Source organism: Leucoraja erinacea, chromosome 7 (genome assembly GCF_028641065.1).
Source record: "Leucoraja erinacea ecotype New England chromosome 7, Leri_hhj_1, whole genome shotgun sequence".
Taxonomy (NCBI): Eukaryota; Metazoa; Chordata; class Chondrichthyes; order Rajiformes; family Rajidae; genus Leucoraja; species Leucoraja erinaceus.
This window is the reverse complement of record NC_073383.1, coordinates 42,456,015-42,470,299: the sequence shown is the minus strand read 5'-3', so window position 1 is coordinate 42,470,299 and position 14,285 is coordinate 42,456,015. Positions and strand designations below refer to the sequence as shown.

The following is a 14,285-nucleotide window of genomic DNA, read 5'->3' as shown; positions in this document are numbered from 1 at the left end:
CTTTCTTTGCTACTGATTTAAAATAAATTGTGTTTGGAAATTTTGGGAATCCTGCACAGGCACTCCCAAGTCCCTTTGCACCTCCAATTTCTGGATTCTCACCCCATTTATAAAATAGTCTACGCCTTTATTCCTACTGCCAAAGTGCATGACTCCACACTTAGCTACACTATATTCCATCTGCCACTTCAAACTTCAAAACTCGTAACCACATAGTTAAACCTCAAAACTCTTAATAGGTTTGTTGAATGTGATTTTGTTTCTAAACCAATGTAATGGAGAGAATACAAAGAGGGCACACTATACTCTCTTTTAGACCTTTCAAAGAAGAAAAATTGTGCACCTTGCACTTATCTGCATTAACCTCCATTAATTAACCATTCCACTGCCCACTTGCTCAACTGATCAAAGGCCTGCTGTTATTTTTGAAAACCAATTCAGTGTCATCTACAAACTTACTAATCATGCCTTGTACTTTCTTATCTAATTCATTGATATAAACCACAAAGAACAATGGCACTGATCCCTGAGGCACATCACTTGTCACAGGCCCCCACTTGGAAAAACACCTTTCCAACACCATCCTCTGCTTCCTTCCATGTAGACAATTCTATATCGAGTTAGCTAGCTCTCGCTAAGTCCCATGCGGTAACCTCCCCGTGCAGTCTACCATGTGGAAGCCTACCAAAGGTCTTGCTGGTCTCTTTGAACAATAGCTTTGGCCTCTTCCTTAATGTCACGTTATTCAACATCTTCTCTTTTTACTGTAGAATCAGACCCAGCACTATGGAAGTCGGTAAAGTTAATGGGGATGGCTTGGGGATATTCCACATTACAGTAGAGGAAGTGTTGGACTGCCTAAAATCCATGATGGTAGATAAATATTTGGGGCCTGATCAGGTATATCCAATAACACTGGGGAACCTGGAGAAGTAAATGCAGAAGCCCTGGCTACGTTATACACATGATCTTTAACCATCAGTAAAGTTTGGAAAAGTCAGTGGATATTTTTAAGGCAGAGATAGATAGATTCTTGATTAGTACAAGTGCCAGAGGTTATGGGGAGAAGGCAGGAGAAAGGGGGTAGAAAGGAGAGATAGATCAACCATGATTGAATGGCGGAGTAGACTTGATGGGCCTATTGGCCTAATTCTATTCGTATCACTTATGGCCTCATGACCTTATGAAAATTGGAGGATAATTAATGATGTAAGATCTCATGGGAGATTGTGTTTTTTGAATTTGACTGAGTGTTTTTAGGAAGTATCAAAGAAGGTTGATGAGCGCTGGGCAGTAGACGTAGGTCATGGGATGTCAGGACTTTCATATGAAGAAAGACTGGATAGACTTGGCTTGTACTCGCTAGAATTTAGAAGATTGAGGGGGGATTTTATAGAAACTTACAAAATTCTTAAGGGGTTGGGCAGGCTAGATGCAGGAAGATTGTTCCCGATGTTGGGGAAGTCCAGAACAAGGGGTCATAGTTTAAGGATAAGGGGGAAATCTTTTAGGACCGAGATGAGGAAAACCTTTTTCATACAGAGAGTGGTGAATCTCTGGAATTCTCTGCCGCAGAAGGTAGTTGAGGCCAGTTCATTGGCTATATTTAAGAGGGAGTTAGATGTGGCCCTGTGGCTAAAGGGATCAGGGGGTATGGAGAGAAGGCAGGAACAGGATACTGAGTTGGATGATCAGCCATGATCATATTGAATGGCGGTGCAGGCTCGAAGGGCTGAACGGCCTACTCCTGCACCTATTTTCTATTTTCTATGTTTCTATATGGACTTCAGCAAGCTTTTGATAAAGTACCACATGATAGTTACTCTGGAAGGATCGATCACATGGGATCCAGGGAGAGCTAACTAATTAGATAAATAACTAGTTTAAAGTTAGGAAGCAGAGGCTGATGATGGACAGATGTTTTGCAGACTGGAAGCCTATGTCTAGTGTGTGCTGGGCCCATTTCTGTTTAATATTTATATCAACGAATTGGATGCAAATGTAATGGTTTGTAAATTTGCATATGACAAAAACAAATAGGTGGCATCATTGGCAGTGATGAAGGTTATCAAGAATTGCAATGGGATCTTGCCCAGGTGGGTAAGTGGGTTGAGGAATGACAAATGGAGTTTACTTCAGATAATATTCTATGACTCTTAAATGCTGGGTGTTGCATTTTGAGAATGCAAAATAGGGTGGGACTTTTGCTATAAATAGTAGTCACCTGGCAAGTGTTGCAGAACAGTGAGACAAAGGAGTATAAGTACTGTACATACCTCTCTGACAGTCGCATCACAGGTAGATACACTGGTGAAGGCGGCTTTGGGCACGCTAGTCGTCACCAGTAAATGTACCGAGTGCAAGATGATGAAGTATTATGTTCAGTTTTTGTCATCCAGCTATAAAAGTGATGCCATAAGTTGGAAAAGGTGCAGAAAAGACTTAGGATATTGCCAGAATTTGAGGGACTGCATTATAGGGAGAATTTGGCTAGGCTGGGACTTCATTCCTTGGAGTGCAGGAAAATAAAGGGGGTGAATTTATAGAGGTGTAAAATGATGAGGGGAATAGATAGCATGAATTTGCACTGACTTTTTCCCAGGTTAAGGGATTCAAGAACTAGGTTGAAGATGAGAGGGGAAAGATTTAATAGGAACCTGAGAGGCAACTTTTTCATACAGAAGATGGTTTGGAATGAGCTGCCAGAGGAAGTGGTTGAGGCAGACACTATGACAAAATTTAAAAGACATTTGGACATAAGTACATGATAAAGGAACGGTTTAGAGGGATATGAATCAAATGGGGGTAAATGGAACTAGCTTAGATGAGAATCTTGATCAACTTGAACAAGTTGGACTGCATGTTGTATGATTCTATGTAACATAAAACTGGAACTGCCCAGGTCCCTGTAGCATTAGGATCTCACATCTGTTACTTTCGCCTTTGATCCCATTGATTAAATCATTCTGCTTATAAACACAGGGGACTCTAACAAGCTCTGATTCCAGACCGGATGAGAAAGGAGAAAATTACTCAAGAGGACAGCTTTCAAATTCAGTGAGTGAGATATGGCTTGATTTAATTACAGAACTTGCTACTGCATTGATGGGTGCTGAGCTAGTTGCAGCATGCCCCAAAATGATGAAGTTTATAATAAAGCCAGTGATTGACAAGAAGTTGCCAGGATTCCTTTGAAACAAATGAGGTGAGGGTTCAATCAACAATCAACAATCAGGTTTATTCGTCACTTGCATATAAAGTGCAAGTGAAATGAATTTGTTAGCAGCGGTACAATGATAAAGAACACACAAAAACACAAAAAAATGTAACACAAGCATCCACCACAGCATTCATCACTCTGGTGGAAGACACTAAAATTGACCAGTCCTCCTCCATTTTCCCCCGTGGTCGGGACCTCCACCTGCGGGCGTCCAGATGTGCAGACAAGGTAAAAAGGCCAGGTAAGTCCTGAATCGGTGCCTCTCCCCCAGAGACTGCGGCTTCAAGTTGGTGTAGGTCGCAGGCCGGCGGTCGGAGATTTAAGGTTCTCGCCACAGCCATAAGCACCGCAGACTGCAGGGCCGGCAGTCGAAGCTTTCCTCCAGGGATCCTTGGCGAATGACCCCGCTCCTGATGGTAAGTCGCCGCCGCGCCCGCGGGCCGGCAGTGGTGGCTAATTCTTCTCCCCCCAGGTCCCCCACAAGGGATAACAGGCTGCGGATGCTGCGCCGGACGGAGCTCTGCAGACCCCGGCTTCAGGCTGCCGCGGGCCAGCCAACGGAGCGCTCCCCTCCGGCGAGCCCCGGCGAGGGCTCACCCGCTCCAGGCTGAGAGTCCGCACTGCGCCCGCCGCTGAAGCCCTGGGAGCGTCACTCGGAAAGGCCGCCCGATCCTCGATGGTAGGCTACGGGAGAGACGACATGGAAAAAGTCGCCTCTCCGTGGAGGAGGCGACCAAAGCAGTTTCCCCCTTACCCCCCACACCACCCCCCACACAAGACACACAGAGAAATTAAAAACATACATTAAAACACACTAAAAAACAAGAAAAGTAGAAAAAAAACAGACACGCTGCTGACAGGGCTGCCGGCTTGCAGCACCCCCCACTGAATGATCTTGAACACACAAGAAATTAGAGTTAATCTGTGGCAAGTGGTTTCATTATTTCCTCTTTTGATTAATTTTGTTCCACGCACGCAACCAAGATAAAGTACCTTTGGGCCAACTAATGTTTTTTTTTGAAGAAAAAGAGAAGTTGAAAGGCTTGGACAGCCTGTGATCCTGAGAAAAGGAAACATAGCTATTGGGGTATGAAGTACCCAGATCAATAAAATCAGGTCATATTTGATTTTTGAGCTGCCTGATCTTTACAACAATCCTTGTTCACTGATCCTTTTTTGTTAATTCCTCATGCCCAGTTCCATTTTTTTCCCCACATAATTCGTTTTGGCAGAGACCTGGGATTTGTCGGCTGTCCCTATGTCCCAGAAATAATGCAATGCCGAGTGGTTTTCCTGAACCATCTTAGCCTTGACCTGCCAATGAAACTCCTCCCACACTGCCGTCACGGAGACAGTTGCAGGATATAGATCCAGCAAAAGTTCTATGCTGCAAATTTAATCAGTCCATGCTCCAATGTTCTCTTGGTGCTACTGCATAATGGGATGGGTTGGTTCATTGGCTGTGGAGTTGTGAATGAAACATAACATCATGCAATCATCTGCAGATGATTGTCCCCGCTTCTGAACTTGTGATTAAGGGAATTTGCAAAGGAGCTGAGAAAGTTGGGCCGACACTGTCCTGAAGAGCTCCAACAGTGTTGTCCTGAGGCAGAGATGGTTGACTTAATCAAAGGGACATTGACTATATTGACAAAGGGGTTTGCTATGTCGCTCTTCAAGGGAGATGCTAAATGCATTTCGTTGTCTTTGTACTGTACACTGACAATGACAATTAAAATTGAATCTGAATCTGAATCTGAATCTGACTCTCAGTTTTAATTGTTGCATAATAATAATAATAATATAAGAGTCATGGAGTCATATTGCAGATTTATAAAACTTTGGTTAGAATGTTTTAGGAGTATTGAGTGCTATTCTGGTTGCCCCGTTACAGGAAGAATTTGGAGAGGGTGCAGAAGAGGTTTACCAGGATCTTCCTGGATTTGAAAATATAAGCTATAAGGAAATGGTGGACAAACTTGGATTGTTTTTTCTTTGGAGCTGAGTTTGAAATTTGAAGGGTGATTCAATAGAAGTACCTAAAATTGAGAGGCGTAGATGCATTAGACAGGCAGAAAGATTTTCCCAGCACGAAAGTGTCTAAGACTGGAGGGCATACCTTTAAGGTCAAAGGAGGAAAGTGTAAGGGAGATGCCTGGCATAGGTATTTTTTTCACAGAGAATGTGGTGGGTGCCTGAAACAGAGTGGCAGAGACAGATATAATAGTGGCATTTAAGAGGCTTTGAGAGAGGCACATGGAAATGCAGGGATGTGAATCCATGCAGGCAGTGTAGGTTTGTTTAACTCCTTTTGATGCAACAATTGCAAAAATGGGGTAACATTGAACAAGTGTATGGGAGATCAATAGTCAATGTAGACTCAGTGGGCCGAAGGACCTGTTTCCATACTGTATCTCTGAACTAAGCTAAACTAATCTTGGTCAAGTGGAGCAGCAATCTTGGGGGTAGTCAATTATCTCGCCACAACCATGGAATTAATCTATTTGGAGCATGTTTTGGAGTGGAGAGCTTGTGGCAAAACCCAAACTGGGCATCAATGAGCAGGTTTCTGTTGAGTAAGTTCTACTTAATAACAATATTGATGAGAGCTTATAGCATGGAAACGGGTCATTTGGCCCAACTCATCCATGTAGAACAAGTTGCCTGTCTGAGCTGGTCCTATATGTTTCCATTTTACTTGAATCCCTTTAAACCATTCACATACATGTACCTGTCTAAATGTGTTTTAAATGGTGTAATTATACCTGTTTCTGGCAGTGTGTTATATATATGCCGTATTGTCATTTTGTTTATATAACATGAAGACCTCTCATCAGCTGTCACTGCCTGATCATTGTGTGAAAACTTTCTGCTTATCAATGCAGGATGTCCAACCGGAAACTGATGCCAGCCCACATATGGTGGAAGATAATACTTCCAGTGAACAGCCTTCAAGCTCAAGTGTGAAGGTACAACTTGATTTAATTGCTCAAATTTTTCCTCGTGTCTTGGGCGATCAGAATTTTCCGTGACTGGGAAGTTGTTCTTGAGTTAGGAACCAGCAGGCAGTAGTCGGCTATTCATTTGCATTAAGAATTGGCTTCATGGAAGGAAGCAGAGAGTGATGGTCGATTGATGTTTTTCTGACTGGAGGCCTGTGACTAGTGCTGTGCTTCAGTGTTCGGTGCTGGGCCCATTACTGTTTGTCCTCTATATCAATGATTTGGATGAGAACGTACATGGCATGATTGGCAAGTTTGCAGTTGATACTAAAGTGGGTGGTATTGTAGATAGTGAAGATGGTTGTGAAAAATTGCAGCAGGATGTTGATCGGTTAGCCAGGTGGGCTGAGGAATGGTTGATGGAATTTAATACAGAGAGTGTGAGGTGTTGCATTTTGGAAAGTCTAACATGGAGAATGCCTACACAGTGAATGGCCGGGCTCTGGGGAGTGTTGTAGAAAAGAGGGATCTAGGAATGTAGGTACATAGTTCCTTGAAAGTGGCGTCACAGGTAAATAGGGTAGTCAAAAGGGCATTTGACATATTGGCCTTCATCAGTCAGTATTGAGTATAGAAGTTGGTAGGTCATGCTGCAGTTATATAAGCCAATAGTGAGGCCACATTTAGAGTATTCTGTTCAGTTGTGGTCACTGTGTTATAGGAAGTATGTTATCAAGTTGGAAGGGGTACAGAGAAGATTTACAAGGACTCGAGGGCCTGAGCTGTAGAAAGAGGTTGAGCAGCAGGCCTCTATTCCTTGGATAACAGGAGGATGAGGGGTGATCTTATAGAGGTGTACAAAATCATGAGAGATCAGATAAACACACACAGTCTTTTGCCCAGAGTAAGGGAATTGAGAACCAGTGGACAGAGGTTTAAGGTGAGGAGGAAAGATTTAATGGAACTGAGGAGTAGCTTATTTACACCAAGCGTGGTGGGTATATGGACGAGCTGCCGGAGGAAGTAGTTGGGGTAGGTTCCATTGCAATGTTTAAGAACCATTTAGACAGGTACATGGATAGGTTAGGTTTGGAGTGATATGGGCCAAACACAGGCAGGTGGGACCTGTGTAGATGGGCATGTTGGGCCAAGGGTCCTGTTTTCACTCTACATGACACTATGACTTTACTTTATGGGCTGCTATGTACTGACTTTGGACAAATATAAATCTCAATTTATTTGTACCCAAAATGTAAACAGCCAGGTACAATGGTGGCATTTAAGATACTTTTGGATAGGTACATGGAAGTGTGGGATATAGAGGGATATGGTTCATGTACAGGCAGATGATATTGGTTTAATTAGGCATTGTGTTCAGCACGAACATTGTGGGCTGGAGGCCCCATTCCTAAGCTGTACTGTTCTGTGTTCTAGTGCACAAGAGTCACCACATTTTGGGCACCATATTGTATCCTTTAAGTTCAAAGATGTTAACATTCCAGAGTCTTAACTTAGCCACCTGTGTTCCTGGCTGCGGCAGTGGGTTGGAGTTGCAGGGGTAGGCCTGGCCAGGCAATGTTGTCGATGTCTTCCACGACCGTTCTGTGCCACTGCAGGCTACATCTGATCTTATAGATCGTCCGTATGGAGTATGCATGTTCTCCCATTGATTGAGAGAGTTGTCTTGGGGTGCTGTGGTTTCCTGTTAAAGTCGAGCTGGTTGTTAAGTGAATTTCTAAGTGGGTTCAGGAAAATGTTCTCAAATGGTCGTACTTTAAAAAGAGCTTGATGACTGGTTCTAAAGTACACCCCACAAACACTTCAGTCACCCACCCTGCCTTATTTCCTAAGAAGATATTGAGTTTAGCCCCTTCTCGAATAGGGCCTTCTAAAAGTTGATCGAGAACATTTTCCTGAATATGCTTAACAATTTCCATCCCATTCAAGCCCTAGCACTGTGGCTGTCCAGTTGATATAGGAAAGTTAGAGTTCTGCATTATTACATCTGTTTTATTCATGCAGCTACTGTGATCTCCTACATATATCTTTTCTCTAATTCCCTCTGACAATTGCGGGGCCTTTATATAATCCCACCAAAGTGAATACCCACTTCTTATTTCTCAATTCCATCCACTTGATTCCTCAGGAATATCCTCTTTAATTACCAACATGATGTTCTCCCTAATTAAAAGCTCAACTACTCCCACCTCTTGTATCATTTGTACGCTGGAACATTGAGCTGGCAATTCTGACCCTCTCTCAGCCACATTTCTGTAATAAATATAATTTCTTAAGTCCGGAACAGCAGTTAGGAGTTGTGTAACTGACCTTTGGACTAGGTGTTTAAGAAAGAACTGTAGATGCTGGAAAAATCGAAGTTAGACAAAAATGCTAGAGAAACTCAGCGGCTGAGGCAGCATCTATGGAACGAAGGAATAGGACCAAGTAGTTATTTTGTCACTATTTTCTTTATTGTACATTTTATGTATTTTATGCAATTGAAGACTGCATCTGGCTATCCTGGTGATTGCTAATGTTTGAATACCTGACAATCAACCATTATTTTAACTGCCGTGTTCAATATTGAATGATTGATTTTCAGATGAGAAAGAAGACACCAGGTACAAGTCCACATCAGTCAGATTCTCAAGGGTCCAAAGATTCACCACATTCCAATAGTCAAAGCAAGGAAGACATTTTTGCAACTATGATTGCCTCAGCATTGAAAGAAGTGGAAATGGAACAAGTTTATGCAGAAGAACAGGTGAGGGGGATATAAGATCATTTAATTACTGTACAGGTTACAAGTCAAAGATGTGCTTGTACAAAGCTGCAGAGAACTGAAGCAATCCAATTGACGAACGTTTATATTGTCTTATTCATTTTATATTAAACTGCTGAGAAAAATATGCTCTACCAAGATGCCAAGTCTTGGCCTGACAGTTTCATGATGGATTTGACTGCAATGTACCAAGGAAAAGGGCAGAAGCTTGCTGTTACTTCTGTAAATAATCAAACTGTGCAATCTGGAGTTCAAGATCATCTTTAATCAGCACCCATATTATAACGGTACAGCAGGTCGTTAGTTGTTAGTTCATCGTTACCGCTTCCAAGACTGACCAGTGTAGGAAGTGGGGGTGTTAAAATGAATCATACAGTAAGGTGGGGTTAGTGATGCTATTCTACTATGATTGGTTCACATGCAATAACCAATCTGCAGGAATTTATCCCCATTTCCTCATGATTCTCGTGGCATGCAAGTGAGAGATGTGGAAACCTTTTTGTGCTCGAGAATCACATGTACATAACAACATTTTGGTAAGACTGTCAAGTTTAAGCCTCAGCCCATTTCAACTAAATATACTGACAGATCTTTGTGTTAGGATGTAGAATTCCGCTACCGGCTTGTTTGATTTGCTGAACTTCACCGGGCAAAGGCAGAAAATACCTGCAAGCAGGGCTGAGTTGCCTGGTCTGTTTCAGAGCAGGGTACCTATGCTCGGTACCGTAAGACACTAGATGGAATGTCTCCTCTCTTGTTTGTACGTGTGACTGCCCTGTTTTGAAGCAGCTCTGAAATATAAAAATATTGTTCCTTCCTTGATGAGTCTGACTCAGAACCTCTTCTTATGGGATGGAGAGCGGGAGCCAAAAAAAACATAGAAATTAATTGTTTTCTCCATATTTCTCCATGTTTTATTTTGCTGACCCTTTTCCGATGTATTAACTTTTCAGCGACCTTAAAAATTATCAAAAAATAGAAAAGGCCAGGGCAATAGTACTGTACTCATATATTGCATTGCTCATTGTGAAGAGATAAAGCATCCAAAGTAAGGAAAACAAAAACAAATAGTTGCATTGTTTTTTTTGTTCAAATCCAGAAACGTCATCCAACAATCCATGAAAGATGTAAAAAGACTATTATATTTCCAGAAGTAGTGGTGGCAGACCGACAGAAAGGCATCCTAGGCTTTAAAATGCACAAATATGTTCTAGAACAAGATAGAATTGCAAGACAGCCCAAAACAAAGTCAGGTTCTGCAAAGACTGAGCCCCAGCCACGCTCTACATGCAAATATGTTCGAAAGGCTGAGAGTTCACTGGAGAGTACGAACTCCAGCGAGTCCATTCTAGGCGCAATAGGTGCAGCTAACGCACAGAATGCTGATCCACAACCAATGACCAGTTCAGCACCGAACAAGCAAGATGCTCAGCAGGATGACGAACGAGGAGAAATGCTGCCCAAGAAACCGCCTCACAAGAGACCGCCGGAGAACTAACAACACAATTTTTAACTCAAAGTCACCCGCAATCCAAAAGGAACATCTTCTGATTAAAGTTGAGCATTTTAATTTATTGTCATGATTTTTGATGATGTAACATGACTTGTTTGTCCTAAATAAATCCACCAAATTTAGGGCAATGAACAGATTTTAAAGTTTTTGCCACTAAACCCTACATTGTTTGCCTGGCAGATTATTTAAACTACAAATAGGTGTTGATTACATTTGCTCATAATCATACCCACTTACTTTAATTGCCTATTGGGGTGGTTGCCGGAAACAAATTTATTCATGCCTCAGAGTTTAGATTCTAATGGTTCTCCTCTCTCCTACCACATCTAATATTTCACTGCTCCACAATATTGGATATTGCATTGTCTACCACTTATGAAAACACACACCTATGCCATCTGTATCCACACTTTTATCATCCTTTTGGTCTCTCTTACACTTTCTTTTTACACTTTTATCAAATATCCTGAGTATTCTTTGATTTATCTGCCATTATATTTTCATGCACCACCCTTTGCCTACCTAATTTATTTTTTAATTTCATCCATGCACTTTTAATATTCTTACGATTTCTGTTGAATTCTCATTACGTATAAAATTCTCTTTATTTCTTTAAGGGTTTGGCCCACTGTACGAGGTAATTCAAGAGTTCTCCGAGTTTCCTGATTCGAACTCGGAGAATTACGGTAATAGCGTTCGTAGGTACTCGGGGCTCTCGTGGACATTTTTCAACATGTTGAAAAAACTTCACGAGCTTACCGCGTTTCCCGAGTACCTGCCATTAGCATTACGAGCCACTAAGAGACGTCCCGAGCCCCGATGTACCCGCTACATACATTCTACGTACTTATCGAGTTTGATTTTTTTTAAAACTCGAGAAAGCTCTTGGGTAAACTCATATAGTGGGACAGGCCCTTTAAAATGTATCTGTGCTCTTTGCATGCACGTAGGTTTAGATTTAGGAGTGCCGACTCCTTCCCACCCAAACTTTCAATTGATAAGGTGGACACAGTGCTGGAGTAACTCAGCGGGACAGGCAGCATCTGTGAAGAGAAGGAATGGGTGACGTTTCGGATCGAGACCCTTCTTCAGTGAACAATTGATAATGTTTAGTCTGAACCATACCTCTTTTAATGTCCCTACGCTGATAGATTCCTGTCATTGTTTTCTGTCTGAGATGCATGATGCATGCTGAAAGGGAGCTCAATGATTTTCCTCGGCTATGAAAAGCCATACTGCACATGGCAAATTCGTAGTGGCCAAATTACCATTGTATATGAGGACAGTTTCAGGTTATCTCAAACAAATTTTTAGATGCCAAAATGTGTAATTTGTGACTCAATGAGCAATCGAGGGTTCGAGTCCCACTCCAGACATTCTCCACTGACAGTCCAAGAAGCACATGATGATATCATCAAGTACAAATTTAGATCTTGTCTTCCCACTAGTGTGCTCCAAAGACTATGAGGCACTCTTCAAAGATAATCAGAGTTTTTGGCTGGTAGTTACATCCTTACCAAAACATTCTATTTTTAAGACTGTTTTCACTTTGCTGGTAGAAGCAGTTGGTTATACACAAATTGCTTACTGTGTTCCAAATACAGGGAAGCATCTCAAGGTTGTGATCTGCTATGATCGTGATGTGTTTTAGGACATCCCAAGATAATGATACGACACTAATCCAAACCAAACAGACTTTCATCATGTCATTCCAGTTGATCTCCTGGTTAGAAGTCATACAAAGAGCAAACACCTATATTTGTGGGTGCAATCCCAAACCATAACATTGAATTAGTAAAAAATGATACTGTTATCTTAACATTTCTACATAAGTATACTTATTTCACACCATTATCTGTCCCAATCTTTTTAGTGTTTAGATGAAGGGAATGAGAAAAATTAAAAAGTTCCTTTCTCTTCCAAACAAAAACAAAAAAACCCATGTTATTTTGAACCTGAACGACTGCTCACCAGACAAGCCAACCTGCCAGGCATCCTGGAAACAGAGTAAACAGTGTATCAGCCTCAGGTGTCATGTACCAAGGCCCAAACAAGCCTCAGCAGCTTGGTAGATATCAACATTTTTTTAAGCTTCAGATATATTTTTTAAATATTTAATTAATTTAAAATATTGAATTAAAATTATATATTAAATTATAAAATAAGCCAAGTGTTTAGATTTGTCTTCAAGGTCAGCCGCCCTATTTACGTGAATGGGCCATTTGTACATGAACCCTCCTGGGAAAAAGCTCAGGGCAAACTCTCCATGCCATTTCTCCAGTGGGACCATCAATAGCCATTCCATTGTTATAAAAGACAGTCAAGCACGTCAATGTAATGTCACGCACGTCAGACCTGCCTGTGATGCTGCTGTAAGCTTTTCACTCTACCTGTACCTCGCTGTACTTGTATATATGATCATCTCAAACTTCTGAGCATGCATGATGACAGGTAGTTAGTTATGTGTCAGATTAAGCTGCAAATAGCAGATAGTCTATATAGAAAGGAAGATGTTCCCTGAAGAAATGTTAGCATTTTGCAACAGACAGCATCATTTTGCTTGTCCCTGCTCCAGAACTCAATTACTCAGTGACACATGGGTTTAGAAGTTATTTTATTTTTATATACAAGAAATTATACATAATGCTTACAGTAATGATTGTACAAAAAAGTGATTTATAGCATTGTGCAAGAGTTAAGAGTGTCTAATTGTCATATGAACGACAACGGAACAACAAAATTCCTACTTGCTGCAGCTTAACAGGTCTGTAAACGTAATCTGACAGCTTGATCATTCCTCAAAGAGGATGCCCCTTGTTACCACAGCAAAATATTCAAGTTTCTTGTCCAGAGTTGCTTGGCTGTTTCAAAATAAACATTAAAATTCTACTAAAATTCAACAAAAGGGAGGTATGTTGCCTCTAAAATGTTGATAATTTCAATCATTCAGTACTCAGTATCAAGATTATATATAAATTCCTACAACACATGTGCAGGGGTTTTCCTTTATCTGAACCTTTGAGGTTTATAGATAAGTTTCAGTATTAATGTTCATGTACAAGATTCTCTGATTGGTGTGTATGCTAGTCTGAGGAGAGAGAATTGTTTCACCATAAAACATTACAATTGCAAGAGCTGCCACTTGAATAGCACCTACAATGTAGCAAAACGTGCTTTGTTGGCCTGCTCTTAAATTAAACCTGGTACAGAGTCACTTGAGAAATCAATACGGAAGATAAATAGTTTGATCAAGGAGGAGCACCTGAAAGCTAGCAAAATGTAGAGGGATTTATGGAAAGAATTCCACTACAAGCAAATAAAGGCATGGCTGCCAGTGAAGGTGACATTAAATGTGGGGGTGACAAAGAAGCTACTTTAGAGGAGCACATCTCTCTGAAGTTTATAGGGCAGGAAGATTGAATAGGGTGCGGTAAGGCCTATTTAAGTATTTTAACTGCTTGGAAAGGTTCAGACTTTATTCCAAATGCAAGTACTATTTTCTTGGTAATATAGTGATAAATGAGAATTAAATACCTGCCGTCAGCTATATTCAACAGAAAACATTTTCTCCAAGAAAGAATATACTATTCAATTTATTATTCAGTCTGACATTTGTGTAACAAATGCCTATTTCATAAATCATTTGGTTTGCACAATGAAAGACAAGTATTAAATAATCTTTAACCTCAAACCAGAAATCATTAATTCAATGATGTTCAAATATTAACTTACCTTGAACTTTAGTGTTTCAATTATAACTTTTGACAAGCATATTCTAACTAACAAGTTGGCTGCTGCTAGCTTTTAGAAGGGGGAATTTGTTATACG

General features: G+C 41.1%; 1 protein-coding gene across 1 annotated transcript in view; it reads left to right on the top strand.

Annotated features, from left to right (window-relative positions):
• LOC129699142 (uncharacterized) overlaps positions 1–12,362 on the top strand; it is a 285,806-nt gene extending 273,444 nt beyond the window's left edge. Inside the window, exons 57-60 of the mRNA XM_055638811.1 lie at positions 2,983–3,057; positions 6,106–6,189; positions 8,765–8,926; positions 10,044–12,362. Coding sequence (XP_055494786.1) covers positions 2,983–3,057; positions 6,106–6,189; positions 8,765–8,926; positions 10,044–10,442 — 720 coding nt within the window. The 3' untranslated portion in view covers positions 10,443–12,362. The remainder of the gene's footprint in view (positions 1–2,982; positions 3,058–6,105; positions 6,190–8,764; positions 8,927–10,043) is intronic.
• The last annotated feature ends 1,923 nt before the right edge of the window (positions 12,363–14,285 follow it).